This window comes from Panicum virgatum, chromosome 1K (assembly GCF_016808335.1).
Source record: "Panicum virgatum strain AP13 chromosome 1K, P.virgatum_v5, whole genome shotgun sequence".
NCBI classification, from domain to species: domain Eukaryota; kingdom Viridiplantae; phylum Streptophyta; class Magnoliopsida; order Poales; family Poaceae; genus Panicum; species Panicum virgatum.
Genome location: NC_053136.1, coordinates 53704791 through 53729269, shown reverse-complemented (window position 1 = coordinate 53729269; position 24479 = coordinate 53704791). Strand labels below are relative to the sequence as shown.

The 24479-nt window shown below is 50.0% G+C and overlaps 2 protein-coding genes across 3 annotated transcripts; both read right to left on the bottom strand.

Annotated features, from left to right (window-relative positions):
- Positions 1-200: 200 nt before the first annotated feature.
- LOC120644225 (protein STRICTOSIDINE SYNTHASE-LIKE 10-like) lies at positions 201-1932 on the bottom strand. Its single transcript, XM_039920796.1, has one exon. The coding sequence runs from the start codon at positions 1452-1454 to the stop codon at positions 402-404; it is 1053 nt and encodes a 350-aa protein (XP_039776730.1). The 5' UTR covers positions 1455-1932; the 3' UTR covers positions 201-401.
- Positions 1933-11651: 9719 nt separating this feature from the next.
- LOC120644217 (protein STRICTOSIDINE SYNTHASE-LIKE 10-like) lies at positions 11652-24127 on the bottom strand. 2 transcript variants are annotated; one of them, XR_005663520.1, is made up of 2 exons: positions 23797-24127; positions 11652-12263 (listed from the first exon to the last, which is right to left on the bottom strand). XR_005663520.1 is itself a non-coding variant. In XM_039920780.1 (2 exons), the coding sequence occupies exon 2, from the start codon at positions 21704-21706 to the stop codon at positions 20654-20656; it is 1053 nt and encodes a 350-aa protein (XP_039776714.1). In that variant the 5' UTR covers positions 21707-21983; positions 23797-24127; the 3' UTR covers positions 20549-20653. The 2 variants fall into 2 exon arrangements, 1 of the variants encoding a protein (XP_039776714.1); XM_039920780.1 differs by lacking the exon at positions 11652-12263 and adding an exon at positions 20549-21983.
- Positions 24128-24479: the final 352 nt, after the last annotated feature.

Sequence of the window (24479 nt, the reverse complement as noted above, 5' to 3'; positions counted from 1 at the left end):
GCTGGCACAGTGCCTTTTGCCGCATAATCAATGCTCGGCCAAGGGTGAATTTAGAGGAGAAACTGAAATCTGTTGAGAGACTAGTTCATCTTCATTCACGGTGAGCAGGAACTTTTTGGATGCAAAGACATTTGGTATACCTCGGGAATAGCAAATTACGGTCCTCCGGGAGGTAGTGGTAGTTGGTACCTCGTGGTAGCTTTAGACGAACCCTCAATCACTTTATTGTACCAAATTTTTGCAGAGTATACTCAAATGTTTGCGCTGAAGTACAATAAGTAATCATTCAACGAGTACCCAAAATAGGCTAGTACAATCTTGATGTAATGTAAAAAAAAATTCAAGCTCCTAATAGCCTAGCAACATCGAAAAATAGCAAACCTAAACAAAAAGCGAAATTTCTATTCACTAACTACGCCAACATAAGGTAATTCCACCGAACCCATATACAACTTGCCGCCTTCCCTCTCCACCACCTCGGTCGGCCTTACGCTCTTGGATCCTTTCATCACCTGGACCACCTGCCCATCAGTATTGATCCTCACAGCAAGAAGGTGACTGTCTGGGCCAAATGACAGTTCCATCTTCTCCTGGTGCAGTGCTACCCAAAATCCACCTTTAAGGTCAGCCCTCACGTTGTCGGGATAGCCCGGTAGATCGGCAAGCGGCTCCGACGTGCCCGCCTTGGGACCCTTGATCCAATACCTCATCAACTTGCATGGTCCAGTGAGTGCTACGACAAGGTGTGTCCGATCGGCACTGATAGCGAGACCATTAGGGTACGAGATACCGGATTGCAGCACAGTGACACTCTTCGTCTTCGGGTCGTACTTCATGAGACGGCCCGTCGAGTCTCCAGTAGCTGTGACTCTCTCGTGCTGTGACCGCGGGTAGTTCGTGCTACTATCCGTAAAGAACACCTCTCCGGTGACCTGGTCGACGTCGACGCCGTTAGTGAAGCGGAGCGGCACACCATCGACCTCGTTGGCCAGCACCGTCGCCTTGCCGCCGCCCGGGCCGACACGCATCAACCCCTTGTACGCGTCGGCGATGTAGAGGTTGCCGGACTTGTAGTGGAAGCGCAGGCCCAACGGGCGGCCGCACGCGCTCTCCGTGACTTCGGCCGGTCGAGTCCTAGACGCGGTGCAGGCCTTGGCGTTGTAGCCTGGGCTGTACGCATAGGTGGACCAGCGGCGCGCCAGCCCGTTCCACTTCAAGACGCGGCCGTCGGAGACGCCGCTGTAGGGCCCCGCGCCGTCGCCGTCGAACGCGACGCTCTCCGGGCCGCGCAGTAGCGACCCGCGGAGGGGCAGGTGCAGGCTCTGGCTGCCGTCAATAATGGTCGCCGTTCCGGGAACGGGGCGTGCGGCGGCGCACGGCTGGAGGAGTAGTGCCAGGACGGCGAGCAACGAGATCGCCACTGTCAGAATCTTCTTCCCCGCGACGTTCCCCATGATTGCTTCGCTTGTGTGAGCGCTGTCTCGCACTGCAGACAAGGTTCGTGGACTAGGACGTTGGATTTGGTTTCTGAACGTTTGGCGAAGGCAACGCTGGCTCTGTCTTGGATTTGCCTTCGATGGAGAGAAGCGCAGGGTGTCCCTGCCTTTTATGGCGGCGTGGCAACTAGACGTGTTGTCCTAGTCGGACTTGGTGCTCCCAGGCTCTCCGATGAGGATGAGGCGGTTACTGCTGTGGTGCTTCCGATTCAGATACGGATTAGTCGCCGCAGTGCTGGAGACAAGGACACTGTTAATTGTTGATTAGATGGTGGCATCTCAAAGCTTCAATAAGACGATGCGGCGGCCGGCGGAGCCCTGCGTTCAGGAACGCCTAATCTCTCGCTCTCGTCGCGCGTGTCGCCGCAGCCGCCGTGCGCATCTTGGCAGCAATCCAGCCTGACCCCGCCCGTAAAGTCGCTGGCGTTTCTCGTGTCCTCCGCCTTGTCGAGCGCGGTTGAGCCTGACACGCACCAACGCCTCACGGCCGGCGCCGGCGGCAGCTCGCTGGAGCTCCGCGCAGCTAGTCGTGGCGAGCAACCGCATCGCAATCAACTATTTTGCGGGGCGGGTTCGCGGATTCGTATAAGAGCCCGCCCCGCCTGCAATCGGAGCGAATTCCGTACCGAATCAGGAAAAAAAAGGGATTTCAATGCCATTGCCTAGGTCTAGAAAATTTTGCACAAACACCAAGCAGACAACCTGCTTGCTTGTCCACCAAAATTCAGCAAAACTGCACAAACAATGGGGACATGAGTTCCTCAGTTGATTTAGCGGGGTTGTTGGATTGGATAATTCAGGAAACAACTAGAGGACTGAATCAAAACAAGTGCCGCCGCCCGGCCGCTGGCTTGCTGTGCTCCCGAAGCCGTCGTGCCGCGGAAGCTGCTGCAGCCCCGCTGGCCCACGCTTCACAGGTCGCCTGCTCCACACAGTGGCTGTGCATGTCCAGAAGCAGCTGGCGGCGCCTCCCGCCCCTTGTGGCCGTCTCCTTGATCCACATGGTGGTATCCACAGGAGGCCAGGAGCGGCTGGCCGCAGCGCCGCCGCTGGTTGTCCCCGATTTACCTGCCAACGAGAACGAATTGCTGCCCTGCCAACGGAGAGGTTTGCTAGCTTGTGCCTTCGCTGATGGATCGGTCGACAACCTGGGCCAGTTCACAGAAATAGAATTCGGGCCACGGCCATGTTTGGTTTGGGGGTGAAATTTTTTTGCGAAAACTTGTTGCACTTTGACTACTAATTTAAAATATTAAATAAAATCTAATTATAAAACCACATACAGGACTCCTGATGAATTCGAGAGACCTTTGACACACAATTATAGAATGGTTAATGTAGCATTACTGTAGCAAATCATGAATTAATTACTATCGTTAGATTTGTCGCGAAAAACTACACCCATTCCGAAAAAGATTTTGCAAATAGACTACATTTAATATTCAATATATATAAGATTCCCTTTTCGCGAAATTTTTATTGTAGAAACCAAATATTGCCGAGGTACAAGATGTTCGGTGGTCTAAGGTCCATATTCGCCTCCAGTATGCCTCCTACAAGTTTGCTGCCCGCATGCTTTAATTAGCTTCTGGACATTATTAATTAACTAATTTTACTATTATAATTGGAGGCTTCTTTTGAAGCTTTCAAGAGATGTCACCTAGGATCCGTGGACATTCTAAAAAAATAAAGAAATCCTACAAATTCTCACAAAAATCAGAAATATCTGGCCACCAATTCGGCAACTCTAATCATAATAGCCATTGGATCTGTTATCTTTTTCTAATAAATTACTCACCTTTGTCATTATGAAAATAAACTAAAGTAACTCTCTACACATGTATCTAAATTACCCACCTCTGCCATTATAAAAGATAATCCAAAGTAACCCCCCAATCTTCATATAAATTACCCACTTATGCCATTACAAAATAATATCAAATAACTGAAGAGTCCCCACATAAGTAGAGACTAAATGTGATATAAATATCAGTCCCAGGAGGCTGATAACACATTTATTCATCAGGTGGTACAGTCACCGTACAAACCTCCGAGGAGGCGGACACTCGATACACACGATAATAAGTAATAAAACAGCTACGGTGATACACCACAACACGACTCAGATGGTCTCCAGCTCGGGCTCCGAGTAATGCGCTAGCAGAAGCATCTTGCAGAGGACCAACACCACAGGCAAGGTTGTGCGTGGACGCAACCTCTACTCAGCGTCTTCAACAATGAAATCCGGATCTTCTTCTGAAGAAAAACCACAAATATATATCGGGTGAGTACAAAAGTACTCAACAAGTCCAACCCCATCCACGGAGGGCGGTATCATAGATATACACAGGATAAATCAAGGATAAGACTGAGGTTTATTTGCAGTAAAGCTAGATTTTACACATGCAGGGGTTTATTTTTGAAAAGAGTTTTCTTAAAGCCGTTTCTTGCTTAACCGAACAATAAGTGGGGTTGATCCTACACCAAGGATCCAAATTTTAATGCTACCGGTCTCCTCATCCGCTGTAGCTCACGGCACACTGCCAGACACCTTCCAAAAATAACTCACACCACGAAAACATCCCTCTCAAAAGTCTAGTTGTGTGACCAAGCCGTAACTCGCCCAATACCGTGGGCACGACTATTCGAATAGGTTTTATTGCAGAGGTGTGCAACTTTACCCACAAGTGGGGTACCACAGCACGATCACCTTAGTGTCAGTGCAGATCCCAACAAAACTATTACCCACATTAACTAGACCTGACTAACCAACACGGGCTCCCTCAAGGGGCCATTGACCTATCACTGAGGTTTAACCGGGGCATAAGTCACCACGACCTTATCCCTTCTCCTTGATCACCCATTGCTCTCAGCTCTCCTGATGGCTATCGGACTAACTAGTGGGGTTTAGGTTAAGTCGTTACCACATACAACGGTCGAGTGGTTTGCACGATAGTTGAGTTAGACAAGATGACACATCATCTCGGTCTTTAATTGTGACAGGATGGATATCTCCCAACCTTCTTGCTCTACCACAACGGTACGAGCCTCCAACGCATGACAATCCACCCAGAGAATGCCATTCATCCATCCCATCTTAACATTTTATTCTTTATAACCCAACTTCCGTTTTCTCAATACTCACGTATTTTCCTTTTTATAAAGCATGTTGTAACCATTTTTGAGTGTAATAAAATGAGTACTGGGTCCTAAGCGGCGCTCTAGCAGCGATCAACATCCAAATAGAATAAATCATATTTAGACATTAATCTAGGTGGTCAAGGAATGGTTATAACAAATCAAGGGGTGGCTATCCAACCATGTTTTCAGCAGTCAAAGCATATACAATTTAGTAAAACAGACTAATAGGTTGTGTTTATAAAACTGGGTCAAAATATGCAATCAAAGGATGAGATTGAACTTGCCGTCTTCGAATCCTTCCGGGAGTTCCTTCTCGCGGTATGGTTCTTCAGGCTCCGGCTCGCGGTACTGCTCGGCGAACTCCTCGACGGGTTCTCCCTCGTTCACACCAGTATCTACGGCGCAAACAAACCAACACACAATAAATAAAAATAAATAAAGGTTTTATCGTTGAGCTCGATTCAGAAGAAATTAAGATATGGAGGTAGAAATAATATTTTTGGGTAGTTTTCTAATGGCACGGCTGAAAATATATTAGAAATGGCGTGGTAAAGTTTCGGGATGATTGGAGGATTTTTGGCGCATGAAATGATAGGTTAACAGGGTGTTTAGGGGCTGAATAAGGGTCCAGTTAGTAGCTGGTCATCATGACTCGTCGCCCACGCGTGCAGCGCTAAGACACTGCTGCGTGCCTCGGTAACAGACGAGCCGCCTCGGTAACTGACGATCCACAGTGTGGACTGACAAAAGCTGCCTCGTGCCCAGTGGAAGGCTTGCGCCCGCGCCCGCGTCTGCGTGACACATGGCGGCTCCGGACCCCTCCCGAGCAGCTAGCTGAGCCGAGAGCTCACAGGTGTCCGGATAGGCACGTGGAGGTCCCGGACCCATCTGCGGGAGTCCGGATGCCACGTGGAGGTCCCGGACCCACCTGCGGGGGTCCGGGTCCGCGGCCACAGGTGCTAAGTATTTCCACCTCTGGGACACGTGGTGACACCGGACCCGTCCCCGAGCGGGAAGCGGGTCCGGGACCATTGGTCCGGTGAGATGGAGTCGGACCCCAGGGGTCCGGCTGCTCAGCTCCTTAGGGCGTAGTTACGGATAACTACGCTAGTCTTGGCACAGTAGGAGTGGGTACCCCAGTTGCAGGGTACCGACAGAGGCCCCCAGGCCCGCCTCGGGAGAGGCAAAGAACCCGTAGGTGGGTCCACTACTGTGAGCAACTTGGCTGCTTCTGGCGCCCAGCGGTGCGCGCCGCAACGGTCTTGTCCTGCGTCATCCATCCTTTGGGTCACCTGCTGCATCATCACGTTTGGACCTGCACATGACTCAAGATAGATGTTTAGTAGCGTGCCCACGGGTCCCAAATTCTGTTGGCTGTGATCCTTTGAGATAGACAGTTAGGCTCAGTGAACGGAGCTCAAGGGGCCGGCCTTTAGGTTAAGAGAAAGTCCGGACCTCCAGGTTCCCAATCCTAGGTACTACGGCACTCATTCACAGGAGGTAGAGCATGCAGGCTTAGGGTACGGAACCAGGCTAAGCGGCTACACGGCTCCGGACCTCCCCGGAGGGTGAGTGCGCTTCCCTTAACCTGGTTCGCAGAGGTCCGGACCCCTCCACGGGGGAGGCTCACCGGACCGGACCACACGAAAGTACTACCTAGTTACAAAGGAAAATGTTTTATTCCCTGCTGGACCTCTAAGGGTAGTACTTACAGAGATGTAGAGTCGGGGGTGCGATCGGAGTCGGCTTAACGTCGGAGAGAGCCACCAGAGTCGGCTTAGTGCGACCGGAGTGGGCTTTCCGCCGGAGCGGGCTTGGTGCGACCGGAGTCGGCTTTCCACCGGAGCGGGCTTTGTGCGACCGGAGTCGGCTTTCCGCCGGAGCGGGCTTGGTGCGACCGGAGTCAGCTTTCCACCGGAGCGGGCTTCCTCACATAAGTGAGGTATGCTGCAAGCTGGGATTTGTTGAAGCTGTGCTCCCCCCAGACCTGCTTGACGACGAGCTGGGAGAGCATGACCCGCTGTCGCCATCCTGCTGACGCGGGCGCTTGCCGCGCGAGTTCTGGCCCCCGGGTGCTCGCCACCTGTCTCATGGTGATGCCGAGCCGATGATCAAGCGAAAGCCAAGCAGCCCCTACATGGCGCGCCAAATGTCGTGGTGTGGAAACCAGAGCCGGGTGGCGGAATGCACCCGCCTAATCCTAAGTGTAGGATGTGCTTGGGGGCAGTCAAGGAATGCTCGATCTAGAGGCGTAAGAACACGGAAGCACACAAGGATTTAGAGTGGTTCGGGCCGTCGGAGCGTAATACCCTACGTCCACTGTGTGATGTATTGCTTGAGCTTGTGTGCAAGCTGGGGGAGGAGCTATGCCTGTCTCTACATGTGTGAAAACTTGTGGAACCCTGTGGAAACCCCCCTTTCTACCGTGCGTGCTCTCCCTTTTATAAGCCCAAGGGGGAGCAGTACACTGAGCGAGACCCCGACAGGTGGGCCCGGCAATGTATTATAAACTACACTTTGGCCTTCAATGCCTCAGATCCGGAGATCTTGTCGTCGGCTTCCGTGCGTAGCTTCTGACCAGGGATGGTCTTGAGCTGTCCTGTCGGAGTAGAGTCTAGCCTCTGGAACCGCGCGTCGAGGTCATGATGAAGCGCCGAACTACTGACTCAGTCCGCTATAGCAGCGTGCACTATTGCTCCAATTAGTAGCTGGTCATTATGACTCATCGCCCACGCGCGCGGCGCTGAGACACTGCTGCGTGCCTCGGTAACAGACGAGCCGCCTCGGTAACTGGCGAACCATAGTGTGGACTGACAAAAGCTTCCCCGTGCCCAGCGGCAACAGAGCACGCCTCAACCACTCGCACTTAATGCGGGTGGGTGAGGGAGTTTCCAGCGGAAGGCTTGCGTCCGCGCCCGCGTCCGCGCCCGCGTCCGCGTGACACGTGGCAGCTCCGGACCCCTCCCGAGCAGCTAGCTGAGCCAAGAGCTCAAGGGGGGCCGGATCGGCACGTGGTGGTCCCGCACCCATCTACGAGAGTCCGGTTGGCACGTGGAGGTCCCGGACCCACCTGCGGGGGTCCGGGTCCTCAGCCAAGGTGCTGAGCATTTCCACCTCTGGGACACGTGGTGACACCGGAGCCGTCCCCGAGCGGGAAGCGGGTCCGGGACCGTTGGTCCAATGAGATGGAGTCGGACCCTAGGGGTCCGGCTGCTCAGCTGCTTAGGGCGTAGTTACGGATAACTACGCGAGTCTTGACACAGTAGGAGTGGGTACCCCAGTTACAGGGTACAGACAATAATTATTAGATATCTCTAACTAGTCCGTGCGGGAGCATGAGTCGATAGACTAGTTCATTTAAATTTGAACCGAGTTGAAGTTGAGTGGCTAAATTACAATTTAGATCCAATCGATCTTGCCGATACATTATTACTCGTGTCAGATTTTGCTATCGACACCACGAAACTATAAGCCGATCGTCTCCGAGTAAAATGTGGTGAGACCCGACACCAAGATAGCAAGCAGGCTGATGCTGTGCTGCCAGTATCAACTACTCAACCTAGGTGCCCATGGACAGCGACCTCTTGGTGTAGCGCTATACCATTGGTTCACGATGCCTCCCGGGCTCCTAGCCCAGCAAGAGTTCTCATTGCTAGTCACCAGACTCACTACTTCCCTCAGAAAATAGGCAATGTCGCTTCATCTTCATAACAAACACATTCCTACCTCCATCTCTTCCTGCGCCTATATTGCAGTGGATTGCATCTTCTCGTTTTCTGTTTCCTGGACCTATATATGTACTCCCAGTTTGAAGAGAAAGCAATTCATGTTCGCTGCAGCAACTCCAACAGACCAACAAAACACATTTAATATAATGTCCTGCTACTCCTACCCAAGTGAAACTCCGCATCAATCCTGACCTGAGTCTCACACACCATCCTACTCCTACCCAAGTGAAATGCGGTGGGCCACTTCACAAGGGCTAAGGCTTGTTGATACAGCTTTTATGGAGTAATTCACTGTGTATTTACCTACTAGAGCCAAGTCTTGGTGCATTGCTTCTTCCTTAGTTAGCTGTTAGCGCCTCCGCGGTTCAGCTTCGAGGAGAGATGGCTTATCATGCTCCGAATTAAGATTCCAGAGTTCCTTTGACAGTTTAAGAAATGGAGGTCTGCACAAATCTACAATCAAACTGATCCAATGGGGCGCAGCAAAGGCTCGGTTTGAACAAGCGACACCTTGTGGTGCCATTCATATATCTCAATTGCTTGAGCAACTGATCATGGAGACGAGGACGCTGTTTATTGTTGATTAGATGGCATCTCCAAGCCTCAATAATACTTCGATTGATGCACTGGGTGGTTCTTGTGATATAGGAGTATGCCATTCTCTTTGCAGCAGGCCAGGCCAGGGCATCAATGCCGCGGCACCAACCGTTGCTGGTTGCAAGTGGACGATGCGGCGGCCGGCGGCGCCCTGCGTTCAGGAACTCCTAGGCTCTCCTCGCGCGTGTCGCCGCAGCCGCCATGCGCATCTTGGCAGCAATCCAGCCTGACCCGCCCGTAAAGTCGCTGCCGTTTCTCGGTGTCCTCCGCCTTGTCCTCACGGCCGGCGCCGGCGGCGGCTCGCCGCCTCGCCGGAGCTCCGCGCAGTTAGTCGTGGCGGGCAACCGGTTGAGTAGAGGAGCGTAGAAAGGGGGACTCGCTGCCATGAAACCGGGCTCGACCACCCACTGGGCTCGAGCTGCCCGGCGCCATCGATGGCATGACAATGCAACCACGCCGTCGTGACCTCAGCGGACAACGAGATCTCGCAGCCATCCAAGTCTTGCTCATGCACACAGGATGGTTCCGCGCCCAGGCCGGCGGCGTTCCTCGGTCCCACGAGCGTCCATGGCCGGAGAACGGCCGGAGTGCCTGGTGTGCGGCGCCGTCGATTATCTTCACCGACGAGGTTGGCCAGCGGGCAGCGGCTCAGCGCTGGGGCGGCCGAGGCGCCGAGCGGCGAGCGCGTGACCGCGTGAGCCAGCGGGAGGGGCTCGGCGGCTCGCTACCTTGAACTCAATCCTGACCGTACATCGCCGATCCGACGGTTTTAACAGGCCCAGGGTGGACGGTATTTCATTTACCGTCCACCCCCGGACGCTAAACGACACACCGTCCACCCCATGCCCCGCGCCACCAATGGCGACCACGCCGTGCTCACCTCCGCCGCGGGCGTTCACGGCTTCCGCGCAGGAAATAGAGGTCCTAGGACCTACACGATCGTTGCACAGCAACGCCGGTGTCCGGTGAGACGGAACGCGCGTCCTCGTGCTCCTTTACGGGCATGCCCGGCCGGCGGCGTTCGCCGCTACGGGTGGACTCCGACGCCACACGCTCCGGTCCTTGCGTCGGCATACGATCTCGGCGCGGCGGGTCCTCGTCCCCGGCCGTTTCGGAGATCGAACGGCTGCTCCGCGAGGTCGACGCTCCGCCCACGCTCACCGGGATGCTTGGAGAAGACGGACAGGATGGCGCGCAAGATGCAGTGCTCGACAGCACATAGTAAACCCATGATCAATGTCTTGACAATTTTCATGCTCTAGATTTAGAGATCAAATAGTCAGTATTCTAGTAGGAAGGCCGGGAATATCTTCAGGTTTTCAGACTCAAATCATAATGAAGCGGCGATCCCCTGAGCTCGATCGTGGCCGTGAACGTCCGACGATCCCCTGAGCTCGGGCCGCCCGGCGGCATCGATTGTAACGATAGCATTGGGCATGGAGCGGCGCTGCTCGCCGTCCGCGTGGTGCTCATGACCGCTGCGGTTGCGGCGTCTGTAGCTGCGGCGAGCGTCCATGGCCGGAGAACCGGCCGCGCGTGCCAGGTGGGCGGTGCCGTCGATTACCTCCCCCACGACAAGGTTGGATAGCGCTGGAGCGGCCGAGCGCGTGAGCTAGCGGGAGGGCCTCGCGACCTTGAAGTCTGATCCTGACCGTACACGATCGATCCGACGGTTTTCACAGACGATGGACGGTATTTCATTTACCGTCCACCCCCAGACGCTGGCACCGGCGCCATCGATGGCAACCGCGCCGTGCTGACCTCCGCCGCTGGCGCTCACGGCTTCCGCATAGGAGATAGAGGTCCTAAGGCCCGTCGAGCACAGCTGGCCGGCCGTTGCATACCAACACCGGTGTCCGGCGAGGCGGAACGCGCGTCCTCGTGCTCCGCTTCGTGCATGCCCGGCCGGCCGGCGACCGCCCATCGCCCCATCACACACCGGCCGCGGAGCTGAAGAGCATCTAGCGCATAGAATAGAAGAGCAAACTCGCCGTGGTTCGTTGTGTGAAACCGAGATGGCCGGTGCTCACTCTCGCCGGGATGGCCGGCGCGTGCCGGGACCTCTTCCGCGCCGCCGCACGGTTCTGAGCCTGCCGCGCCCAACCGTTGCTCGCCAGCTCGACGCGACGGGCCTCTTCCCCGCCGACGTTCACCGGGATGCGCGGAGAAGATGGACCTTGTGGCGTTCTCAGGGCACCTGGAACCAGAGCTTCGACTACGCCATGATACGGCTGCTCGCCAGGTCGCTGTCCACCGAAGCGTTCCTCTGCTCGACAGGCCACCGCTTCAGATGCCCGCCGTGAGGCAAGCCAAGCGTGAGTGCGAGAGCAACGACGCTTCAGATACATGGCGTTTTGGTCGTTAATTCCATAGTCTTTGATGCGTTTCAGTTGAATCAGATATGTTTTCTTCTGGATGAAACTCTGAATTCAGATTCCAGAGTTCCTATGATGATCTGACAAATTAAGGCTTAGTGAATTATACTCAAACTAGATCGATGGTGTTGGCAGTGGCACACAGAGCCTTGGCTTGAACAATCAATATTGCCTGAGAAACTGATCATGTATTTGGATCTCTTGTCAAATTGATCACTTTCATCAGCTGCATATCATTAAAATTTATTCAACCCGACAGCACGTAGTAAACCCATGACCGATGTCTTGACAATTCTCATGCTCCAGCTTTAGAGATCAAATAGTCAGTATTCTACTAGGAAGGCCGGGAATATCTTCAGGTTTTCAGACTCAAATTATAATGAAAATACTAGTACAACCTAGATACCCTGGTCCACACAGTCCGCTCTACTCTAAAAACTGCCAATGGACAGAACAAGTGAAATGCATGAGCCAGAGTAGACTGTAAGAAATATTTGCAATTACAATCACGTTTGACAATGTCAGAACAATCCAATTTAGAGTATCTTGCGCACTCCTTCAAGAAAGGTAAGGGCAGGAATTCTATGTTTTTTATATTTATATAAAAACGGATAGGAATGATGCTGCAAATTACAATGCTTTAATTTGCTTCTTGGCATTAATTAAGCTTCTGAGCTGCAAGTATCAACTCAAGCTTGTGTCCATGGCCAGCGGTGTGTGGATGTAACTCTATACCATTGGTTCACGATGCCTCCCAACCCTGTAAGAGTTACTGCTAGTCACTAGACTCACTACTATCCTCATAGACAATGTCGTTTCCTCTTCGTAACAAACACATTCCTACCTCCATCTCCCCTCCTGCGCCTATATTGCCTTGGATTGCATATTCTCGTTTTCAGTTTCCTGGACCATGTTCGGTGCAGCAACTGCATAAAAACACATTTTATATAGTCCTGCTAGAGGTTACGCCCCAAGCCATCAATCCTGCTCTGAGTGCTCAAGACCATCCTACTCCTACCCAATTGGAATACAGTGTGCAAGGCAAAGGGGTTTTATAGAGCTGGCACAGTGCCTTTTGCCGCATAATCAATGCTCGGCCAAAGGTGAATTTAGAGGAGAAACTGAAATCTGTTGAGAGACTAGTTCATCTTCATTCACGGTGAGCAGGAACTTTTTGGATGCAAAGACATTTGGTATACCTCGGGAATAGCAAATTACGGTCCTCCGGGAGGTATTGGTAGTTGGTACCTCGTGGTAGCTTTAGACGAACCCTCAATCACTTTATTGTACCAAATTTTTGCAGAGTATACTCAAATGTTTGCGCTGAAGTACAATAAGTAATCACTAGAACAGGAGGCGCGCAATAAGGCCAGCGTTTCTTGAGGAGTGTTAAATAATTGTAAGACCACTGTTTTTTGAAGAGATAGTAGTCTAACAGTATAGCTGACATGCACATATGTAATAGTAAGGAATCTTTTTTTAAAATAATGGTAAGGAACATTTAAGATGGAAATTAGAATTCATGATTCTGTCTGTCCACAGTTCGAGTATACAGTGATCATTGAATTGAGCACAATTGTGTCATAATGCCTAACCTCACTAAAAGCTTGGCAGGCATCTGCCCAGAGGCTGCATTTTGAGTAGAAGTCAATGAGAACGCTTGCTGGTATCAAGTCATCGACAGCCTCTCCCTTTAAAGCACACCCATGTGTCTGTTGCCCAGGCTTCAGCATGCCTAAAAAACTACACATATTCAGAACACTGAGATAAGTTGACGAATTAGGAAACATGTCTCTATACAAAAAGAACAAAAGCACCATCTCCATGGTAAGCAGGCACACAACAGCTGATAAGAAAATTCCATAGTGCAACGCTGGGGTTCTCCACCTTGTCAAAAAGGCATAACGGCTCACGCAACTGTCGAGAAGCTTTGTATCCATGGACCAGAGCAGGCAGTGAGAATTCGTCAACATGTTCTAATCTATCATGGACACAGCGAGTGGAGTCTAAAACCACTAGTGTTGTGATTTGCAGCTAATGTTAACGCAGACATGGTCTCGGTCTCAGCTAAGTGTAGATGCCCTGCATAAGTAGATATATATATTATTATTGCTGTAAGAATGTAAAGACAGCAAGAGAAGAGGCAGTACTGTAGAACCATACCATTTCACAGAATTAATAGGATCCCATAGCGGGATGGCCGAGTGATAGGGTACGTATGCACAGATACCTGAAGAAACATGGAACTTTTTAGTTATGCTTCCAGGTAAGCATGTTAAAGAGTAACAAAAAGTTACATACCTGTAGTAAGGCACGAAAGAAAGCATAGATGAACAGCTGTAATTTAGAATGCGCAATACAACAACAGTATTGCTGACTATCTCTCTCTCTGTCTCTGCCATGGTTCCATACCTGCAGGAAGACACCAAAGAAAGCATAGATGAACAGCTGTAATTTAGATTTAATTTTAAGGTAAAAGTAATAGATTTGCAAAGAGCTGTATCCTAAAAATATTCAAATGTACCTTTTGGTATATCACAAACAGATGAAGGTGTTATAATGTGATCTTCGTTGGTGTTTCGTTTGGAATTCCACACCCTTTGTAGTAGTTCTCATTCAATTTGAGAAGGCAAACTGATATTTATCTGTATTTGAAACAAGTGAAAGTGAAGGTAATCAGTGGATGCATATTCATTTCAAATTGATTGTAGTATTTCTTTGTATACTATATTCTGTGTTTTCGATCCACAAGATCCATCATCATTTTCAATAAGTATTTTTAGGCCCTTTTTGCTTGTAACACGTGACAATGCAACATATAACTGTCCATGTGTAAATACTTGTTTCTTTAAATATACTCCTACATTTGACAATGTTTGTCCCTGACTTTTGTTGATAGTCATTGAGTAACAAACTTTGATAGGAAATTGACAGCGATTTAAAGTAAATGGCCAATGAGATGCTTTTGTTGTTAGATTTATTCTTGGAATATATGTTTTTTCTCCAGTATGTGTACCTGTGATTATTTCAGCCTCGATAACATTGTCTCCTAAGCTAGTTACTATTAGTCTTGTTCCATTGCATAGTCCTAAGCTTTGATTAAGATTCCTCAGTAGCATTATTGGAACACCAACTTTCAGCCGCAATTTATGTGGTGGATAATTATTAGCATTGAGTGTATTAAGGTATTCAACAGGGTATAAGATATTTGCATCATTTACTGCATCTGAACATTTTGATATACTATCTGCACTTAAATATTCTCTTTCTGGGTTAGGCAATATATTTATCATGTAATCATTTATTTCGTCGACAATTTCATTTGTAGTTGCCAGTATAGCCCTCTCTTTGAGGTAATTTGGATGCTGAAAATTAGTCTGAAAATCAGGGTAAGTGTAATGAACCAGTGCTCCGATTTTGTGCCCTGTAGTTCTGATCAGTAGTTCTTCTGGTATATGTACTAACACCGAGTCTGAGCCATCATCATTATTAGTTGAATCTTTGGTATCTCCATTGCCAACACTTAATATCCAATTATTGAAAGACTCAATTTCCTTGTATTCTGAAGTGTTTTGGTTGATTCTTTTGAGTCGCATGTTCTCTGTAAGATATATAGTAGTTACATGTTTCCATAGATATGATTTAACAATTGATGCACTTATAATCTGTGATTTCGAGCCATTTTCTATAACAGGAAGTATTTGTTTTGGATCTCCACCAAGAACAACAACTTTTCCTCCAAATGGTATATCAGAAGCTTCTTTTGTGGACTCAGACATTATATATCTTAAAGATCTATCAAATGCTTCGAAACATTGTTTATTTGTCATTAGAGCTTCATCCCATATTACAAGGGAAGTGTCAATGAGTAGTTTAGCGAGTTTTGTGCCTCGTTTTATGTCACATATGGACATCTCGTCTATATCAATAGGTATTCGGAATCTTGAATGAGCTGTGCGACCATTAGGGAGTAACAAAGAAGCTACTCCTGATGATGCAACTGTCAGCACTATTTTCTTTTGTGCTCTTAGATATGATACAATTGTGTTCCATAAAAAAGTTTTTCCGGTTCCTCCATGACTAGATACGAAGTAAAATTTTGGTTTATTATCTAGAACACTCTGTACTATTTGATGGAAAGCAACTTTTTGATCTTTATTTAACTGAGAGTGTAATTTATTTGCCTCTTCTTCTAGATGTTGCACGTTGTAACACAATTCTTCTTGAATTAATTGATTGTGGATGTCTACTTTGGAGCGTTGTGATCTATATGGAAGGTTATAGTTATGTATGTTTTGCCCATTTCTACAAAATATTTGTTCCAATTCTTGGAGTAACAGATTTTGGAGCTCAATTTCATTAGGAACATATTTAATCGGATAATATTTTTGTGCTAGCTGATGTTCAATATCATCTACCATTTTACACCAATTTCTATCAAAGAACTCTCTTTCATCTTGTAACTCGCAAAATGTAAGCATTGTTGCAAATAAGTTTCGAAGGTGTGATGGTGTTGCCCACTTAGTAGCTTCTTCAAATGTATTATACCACTCGTTGTCATCATTTAGTAATCCCCGTGCGGCACATGCTTCTTTGAAGGTCTCGTATACTATACCATTATATGTCCGTAGATCAGCATAGCTAGTTGCTCCTTTCACTGTCATTAAGAGAATGCGCAGGTAAAATCGTTCACCTTCTGCTGGGTTGACATAGTATAATCTTCCTATTTTAAATCCGTGTTGACGTTTGATCCATTTCTTATTTGTTTCATCCCATCTCCATTTGAGTGGGAACTCACAATATGTAAGTTCTTTAGCTTCCTCATATTCTTTGTTTGTAACAAACCATTCTGTAAGCATAGTTTTTTGCTTCTTTGGATCATTGATAATATCACTTAATTTAGCATCTTTCTTTATTTTAGTTAAGTTCATTAGTGGTAGATGAACAGGTAGTCTTTCAACCGGTGGCCAATGGTAGTGTATCTCATATCCAAGTAATCTCCATAGTGCGTCCTATTCACATATATATCTACAATCCAAATATTCTTTAATTTCATCGATGTCTTTGGTTTGTTCATTTACTGGGGTATCTTGTCCCTTCTTTATTTGTTCAAAAAATATATGTGCTTGCTCCGGACCCTTGTTTACATATTTGCATAAATATTTTAGGACTTTGCTTTTATTTACATATTCCACATTTATATGTGCTTGGTATTTTTTGAGAAGTTGTATATTGTGAGGAACAACCCATTTATTATCTAAGTTGTGATTATCTCTACGTATGTATATACCCGTGTCTCGTCTTCGATACAATGTGAAACCTGTATCTGTAAAATTGGTCTCTTCTTGAAATTCCTTAGGATAGAATTTCGAGCATCTTCCTTTTTTCATACATGGGCAATTCCAATTTTTTTCTCCACATGGTCCGTGCATCATGTGTTCAGATACAAGTATGTATCCTAAAGGATCTTTTATAGGATCAGGTATTTCAGCAGATATCCAAGTGTTTATTGTATCGGTTGTTATTTCATTTCCTTTTTTATCTAACCAAACTAAGATATGAACATGAGGTAATCCTCTTTTTTGGAATTCTATAGAATATAGTATTGCTGATATAGGACCAAAGATCGAGCCAGACCGTATGTCTTCTAGTAATTGTTGTAGTTTCATATGGAATACATGGATTATAATATCAGGTCTATCATTAGGATGTTCGCTTTCCATGATTGTTGAAGTTATTTCTGGCCATTTAGGATTACATGTGAATGTTATGAAAAGATCTGGTGGTCCATACACGCGACATATTGCTATGCCGTCATGGTAATTTTGTATCACATAACGTTTGCAGCCAACATGGTTAGAAGGTAGAAATACTCTTTTTCCTATTTGATTTGCTTGTGTCATCCCTTTTCCTATTGCATCAAATATTCCTTGAATATATTCAGCTCTTAGTTTTTCTTGATTTCTTGCAATAAATTGAAGTCTATCTTCATCCTCCATTGCTCGTGCATCTACTATCACTTGTTTCGATAACCGGCCATAGCATAAATAAGGGTTTGGTTGATTATTCCGATAATGCATATGGTATTTAAAAAATTCATGTACGGTTACCTTGTTTCTCTTGTTTTTACCTCTTTGAATTGTTGTAGCATCATGATAACATATACCAAGCTGATAGCCTCTTTCTCCATATGGAAATAGCAATGGATATTGCAATGGCAAATATGCAGGGTGAAATATGGATATCCGTTGTAGTCCCCTATTTCGATTAGTAACAATAATATCTCGTTCATATTTCTCAAGTGTCACATCACCTACTATTAACATTGCTAATTCTTCTGGATGTGGCATTTCATATTGTACTGGATCTCCTTTATTAGCACCTATGATTCTAATACTAACATCTATATTTCCATGTCGTTCAAGTAGATCGCGTGCATGCCGGAATATTTTTACCAATGGATTATGCTCATCAAGCATTTTTTTGTAATCCTCTTACTATATCCGGGTTAAGGTCAGCTGCATTAGGATCTTCTTTAGATATAGCCCGTATTCTATTTTGCATTTCATTTTTTGTATCAAAGATATATAGTTCAGCAAACTTGGGAATTTTATTTGGTTCGGGTAAAAGTGATCCTATACGATGGTGTACTTGGCCATTTATTCGAAATACATATGGGCCTTCTCCTTGGTTTATAGTTTTGTCAATATTACCTCCCATTTATGTAAAAGCGAACATGCTATTATATTGACGTATCTTTTGTAGGAAATGTCTTGAGTATCCATCTCCTTTGTGGTCCAATAATCTTTTTAGAAATTCAGGGGGTTCTTTGAATGGTGGTATTTTGATTCTTCCATATTTACAACAATTGGAGTACAATATTTCTCCATGGCCTCGTTCGGTATCATATTTGTTGCGTTCCTCGAACCAAAATATTGCATTGCAATATTTGCAGGTGTATTTAGGTATTCCCAAATAGGATCTTTGCTCATATGTCTCTTTCAGGTATTGGATTTGTTCAGATGAGAAGTATACCATACCATGAGGTGAAGACAAGTACGCATGTTTTCGGTCATGTTGCAGGCATCTTCGTTTTGTAACTTCTTGTATAATTTGATTTTGTTTCCTTTCTTCTATCTTTCGTTTTCTTTGTTCTATTTTTGCTCGTGTCATATCTTTTGATATTTCTTTATTCACATTTGTATTGTCGATAGAACATATTTGTTTATGTCTTTTATTATGGCTGGTACTATGTTCTTGATTAGATTGATACGGTCTTTTGCCCATTTCTATTTATGAATAATACATGACACAATTAGTACACAGTAGGAAATAAACGAACAATTAGTAAATCTAAATGACACAATGGGTAAAATGTGATGATGGAACAATAATAATGCAAAAGAAAATAAAGTTTTTTGGAGTGATGCGGATAGAGCCAGAGATCGTGTGTGCTGGCTGGCTAGAAGAGAACGTGCATATGTGTCAACTAAAGAGCAGGTTATTGGTAGGCTTGCATGTCACTGTGGTCTATGTTTATAGCCAACAAACACGCAGACAAAGATTTAGTGTCACATTTGACAGTGAGACAAAGCATGGGTATTCACATGCTTTAGCTATCTATACTTCTTCATAGGCAATTTGTTAAGCACATGGTGTGCACCTTCTTTAACACTGAGATAACGTGCATATGTGTCAACTAAAGAGCAGGTTATTGGTAGGCTTGCATGTCACTGTGGTCTATGTTTATAGCCAACAAACACGCAGACAAAGATTTAGTATCACATTTGACAGTGAGACAAAGCATGGGTATTCACATGCTTTAGCTATCTGTACTTCTTCACAGGCAATTTGTTAAGCACATGGTGTGCACCTTCTTTAACACTGAGATGAGGTATCGGAGATCAGAGAAGTGACGATGGGAGAGGTGAATGCTTGAGGCTGTGCATCGAATGGCTTGGGCGGACGGTGTGATTTATTCCAGCGCCGCCGGCTCGTAGGGAAACGCTGGTCAGGGGGAGGGCGCAGCCTGGACCACGCTATGGCCATGGCCATGGCCGGCTGCAGGGCAGGGCGAGCCCACTGCCGGCGGCGGGGCAGTGCAGACCAGCGGCTAACGAGCCCGGGAGGGGTCGGCGCGCTCGGCGGTTGGGCACGGCGCTGTATGCTCGCAGCCCCCGACGAGCGCCGGCGCGGCCGCATTCCGGACCCGGCGATGCGCGAACAGGTTGAGGGCTCACTGGGGATTCGATTTTGCAGGCCGGAGGGTGAGGATGAGGACCATAGGAGGATCATCGACGGAAGGTCGCAGCTCCGGGCGAAGCTGTAATGGCGGCCGATGGTGGTAGGGTCTAATTATGGCTGATTCGGCCATGGAGGAACTCGGCAAGGGGCTGAGGAAGATGGAGGGGGTGGTGAGGAAGGTGCTCCCGGAGGGAATCGACGAGGGGATGCCGGAGATGTCCGGAATCGACCGGCAAAGTCCGGAATCGGCCTGACTGGAGGAGGAAGAAAGTGGAGGAAGAAAGTGTAGTTACCTGCTTGCAGATCGTGGGTGAAGATCGCGGGGGGAGGAGGGGCGCAAGAGCGTGGGCTGCCTGGGGATTTGTTTTTCGATGGGAGCGAGTGATGCGGAATTACGGATAGAGCTACAGTCATGAGGAAGTTTTTTTTTTTGACGCCTCTCATCTGGGTACAGCTGTAGCATCTGTTCATACACGCACGCACGCACCACCCTACACACGCACACACCACACACACCACACGTGTACAACCAGACCTACAACTACACACAGATACGAAGACCGCGTCCTTCTAGAGATCACCGAAACCTCCAAGGCTCCGTAGGTGACGGGCGCGTCACAGTCCCTTTGTGGTTTCACGCGTGAGAGGCTGTAAAAATTATTGGGAAACACTGGTCCCGGTGAGAACACCAACGTCGAACCTGGGGTTCGAACGCTGGTGGGCAGCGTGCCCACTGGCAAACGCTACCAACCGAGCTGGAGCTCGTTCTCTACAGTCATGAGGAAGTTAAGGGGTGCTGCCGACTGGTATCGCGAAAGGTCGAGAATCTCCGACTCGACTCTGCCTGACTGTGCTTCATTTTGATCGTCGATGCAAGATCCGACGGTGCTAAAATAGCAGTGACGTGGCCCAATCTACTGCTGGATCTCGTGGTGCTGCTTTCGTTCTTTAGAGATTCAACGAGTACCCAAACTAGGCTAGTACAATCTTGATGTAATGTAAAAAAAAAATTCAAGCTCCTAATAGCCTAGCAACATCGAAAAATAGCAAACCTAAACTAAAAGCGAAATTTCTATTCACTAACTACGCCGACATAAGGTAATTCCACCGAACCCATATACAACTTGCCGCCTTCCCTCTCCACCACCTCGGTCGGCCTTACGCTCTTGGATCCTTTCATCACCTGGACCACCTGCCCATCAGCATTGATCCTCACAGCAAGAAGGTGACTGTCTGGGCTAAATGGCAGTTCCATCTTCTCCCGGTGCAGTGCTACCCAAAATCCACCTTTAAGGTCAGCCCTCACGTTGTCGGGATAGCCCGGTAGATCGGCAAGCGGCTCCGACGTGCCCGCCTTGGGACCCTTGATCCAATACCTCATCAACTTGCATGGTCCGGTGAGTGCTACGACAAGGTGTGTCCGATCGGCACTGATAGCGAGACCATTAGGGTACGAGATACCGGATTGCAGCACAGTGACACTCTTCGTCTTCGGGTCGTACTTCATGAGACGGCCCGTCGAGTCTCCAGTAGCTGTGACTCTCTCGTGCTGTGACCGCTGGTAGTTCGTGCTACTATCCGTAAAGAACACCTCTCCGGTGACCTGGTCGACGTCGACGCCGTTAGTGAAGCGGAGCGGCACACCATCGACCTCGTTGGCCAGCACCGTCGCCTTGCCGCCGCCCGGGCCGACACGCATCAACCCCTTGTACGCGTCGGCGATGTAGAGGTTGCCGGACTTGTAGTGGAAGCGCAGGCCCAACGGGCGGCCGCACGTGCTCTCCGTGACTTCGGCCGGTCGAGTCCTAGACGCGGTGCAGGCCTTGGCGTTGTAGCCTGGGCTGTACGCATAGGTGGACCAGCGGCGCGCCAGCCCGTTCCACTTCAAGACGCGGCCGTCGGAGACGCCGCTATAGGGCCCCGCGCCGTCGCCGTCGAACGCGACGCTCTCCGGGCCGCGCAGTAGCGACCCGCGGAGGGGCAGGTGCAGGCTCTGGCTGCCGTCAATAATGGTCGCCGTTCCGGGAACGGGGCGTGCGGCGGCGCACGGCTGGAGGAGTAGTGCCAGGACGGCGAGCAACGAGATCGCCACTGTCAGAATATTCTTCCCCGCGACGTTCCCCATGATTGCTTCGCTTGTGTGAGCGCTGTCTCGCACTGCAGACAAGGTTCGTGGACTAGGACGTTGGGTTTGGTTTCTGAACGTTTGGCGAAGGCAACGCTGGCTCTGGCTTGGATTTGCCTTCGATGGAGAGAAGCGCAGGGTGTCCCTGCCTTTTATGGCGGCGTGGCAACTAGACGTGTTGTCCTAGTCGGACTTGGTGCTCCCAGGCTCTCCGATGAGGATGAGGCGGTTACTGCTGTGGTGCTTCCGATTCAGATACGGATTAGTCGCCGCAGTGCTGGAGACAAGGACACTGTTAATTGTTGATTAGATGGTGGCATCTCAAAGCTTCAATAAGACGATGCGGCGGCCGGCGGAGCCCTGCGTTCAGGAACGCCTAAGCTCTCACTCTCGTCGCGCGTGTCGCCGCAGCCGCCGTGCGCATCTTGGCAGCAATCCAGCCTGACCCCGCCCGTAAAGTCGCTGGCGTTTCTCGTGTCCTCCGCCTTGTCCAGCGCGGTTGAGCCTGACACGCACCAACGCCTCACGGCCGGCGCCGGCGGCAGCTCGCCGGAGCTCCGCGCAGCTAGTCGTGGCGAGCAACCGCAGCGCGTTAGATCGTCCAGAGGATTAGAGGAGCATGGAAACGGCAACCGCGTTTGATCATCGCCGTGTAGGTCCGACGCCCCCCTGAGCTCGGGCTGCCCGGCGCCATTGATGGCATGGCAACCACGCCGTCGTGGCCTCAGCGGACAACGAGATCTCACAGCCATCCAAGTCTTGCTCATGCACAGGATGGTTCCGCGGCCGGAGAACGGCTGGGGTTCCTGGTTTGCGGCGCAGTCGATTATCTTCCCCGACGAGGTTGGTCAGCGGGCAGCGGCGCAGAGCTGGAGCAGCCGAGGCGCCGAGCGCGTGAGCCAGCGGTAGGGGCTCGGGGGCTGCTACCTTGAACTCAATCCTGACCATACAGCACCGATCCGACGGTTTTAACAGGCCCAGGGTGGACGGTATTTCATTTACCGTCCACCCCCGGACACTAAACGAAACACCGTCCACCCCATGCCCCGCGCCACCGGCGGCGATCACGCTGTGCTCACCTCCGCCGCGGGCGTTCACGGCTTCCGCGCAGGAGGTAGAGGTCCTAGGGCGTAGAGCGCATCTGGCCGATCGTTGCACACCAACGCCGGTGTCCGGTGAGGCGGAACGCGCGTCCTCGTCGTGCTGCAGTACGGGCATGCCCGGCCGGCCGGCCGGCGGCCCCCCATCACACACCGGCGGCGTTCACCGCTACGGGTGGACGCCGACGCCACGCGGTCGGCCCGTGCGTCGGCTTTCGGTCTCGGCGCGGCAATTCCTCGTTCCCAGCCGTTCCGGAGATCGAACCGTTGCTCCGCCAGCTCGACGCGACGGCCCTCTTCCCCGCCTACGCTCGCCGAGACGGCCCGCATGGTCTGCGCTACACCGCGGAGAAGATGGACATGGTCGAAGCAGGGCACCTGGAATCAGGGCTTCGACTTATCGACTACGCCGTCCGGCTGCTCGCCAGACGCCAGGTCGCGCTGTCCACGTACCGAAGCGTTCCTCTGCCCGACAGGCCGGCGCTTCAGCTGCACACCGTGAGGCAAGCCAAGCGTCCAAGCGTGAGTGCGAGCGCGATGCTTGAGATGCACAGCGTCTTGGTTGCCAATTCTCAGTTTGCAGGTGGGGCGGGTTGTGGACGGCTGCAAGACCGCAACGCTGGCCGCAAAGTAATCACGCGGGTTCGTGGCTGTCCACTAACTCTACTCTGCAGCTGGCTAATATCATGTGGGTTTCGCGATAGACATAGAGAGCCCGCATGACCCGCAAACTGGCGCAGCTAGCTTTCATGGCTGTATCGCTGCAAGCAGGCAGGCTGGCAGGCAGCTACCACGGGCTGCACCCAATAGCCAGCCAGGTGCCGACGAGCAAGCAGCAGCCGAGCGCACCTAGCAGGCAAAGCTCACCGCAGATTCGGTAACTGAAAATCCCAGCGGCGGCTCCATGGGCTAATCCCATTCGTTGGGATCTATGAGCAGATCGAGCACCCACCTTGGGGAAGAGGGATGATGTAATTATCCAGGACTCACCTTGGGGAAGAGGGAGGATGCGCTGGATTGGAGGCTTCAGGTGCCGACGAGCAGGGGCAGAGACATCCTGCGCGGTGCGGCCGATGCTGTGGGTATCGACTGGAGCGAGAGTAGCGGGAGCTCGAGCGTGCGCTCCCGCCCCTCCGGGAAGACAGAAGGAACCGTGGAAGACCTCGACGGCGGCGCGGCGCTGGCAACAGCATCTGCGAGACTTTGCGGGTTCCGCGGGCTTTTCCCTTTGTCCAACGGGCTCGGCGACGTGAACAATAGTAGGCCGCAAACAATCTGCAGCTGGGCCGCTTGCATCGCAATCAACTATTTTGCGGGGCGGGTTCGCGGATTCGTATAGAGCCCGCCCCGCCTGCAATCGGAGCGAATTCCGTACCGAATCAGGAAAAAAAAGGGATTTCAATGCCATTGCCTAGGTCTAGAAAATTCTGCACAAACACCAAGCAGACAACCTGCTTGCTTGTCCACCAAAATTCAGAAAAACTGCACAAACAATGGGGACATGAGTTCCTCAGTTGATTTAGCGTGGTTGTTGGATTGGATAATTCAAGAAACAACTAGAGGACTGAATCAAAACAAGTGCCGCCGCCCGGCCGCTGGCTTGCTGTGCTCCCGAAGCCGTCGTGCCGCGGAAGCTGCTGCAGCCCCGCTGGCCCACGCTTCACAGGTCGCCT

Excerpts from the sequence above, each read along its gene's own strand:
- LOC120644217 (XM_039920780.1), bottom strand. The coding sequence starts at position 21,706 with ATGGGGAACGTCGCGGGGAAGAATATTCTGACAGTGGCGATCTCGTTG.
- LOC120644225 (XM_039920796.1), bottom strand. The coding sequence starts at position 1,454 with ATGGGGAACGTCGCGGGGAAGAAGATTCTGACAGTGGCGATCTCGTTG.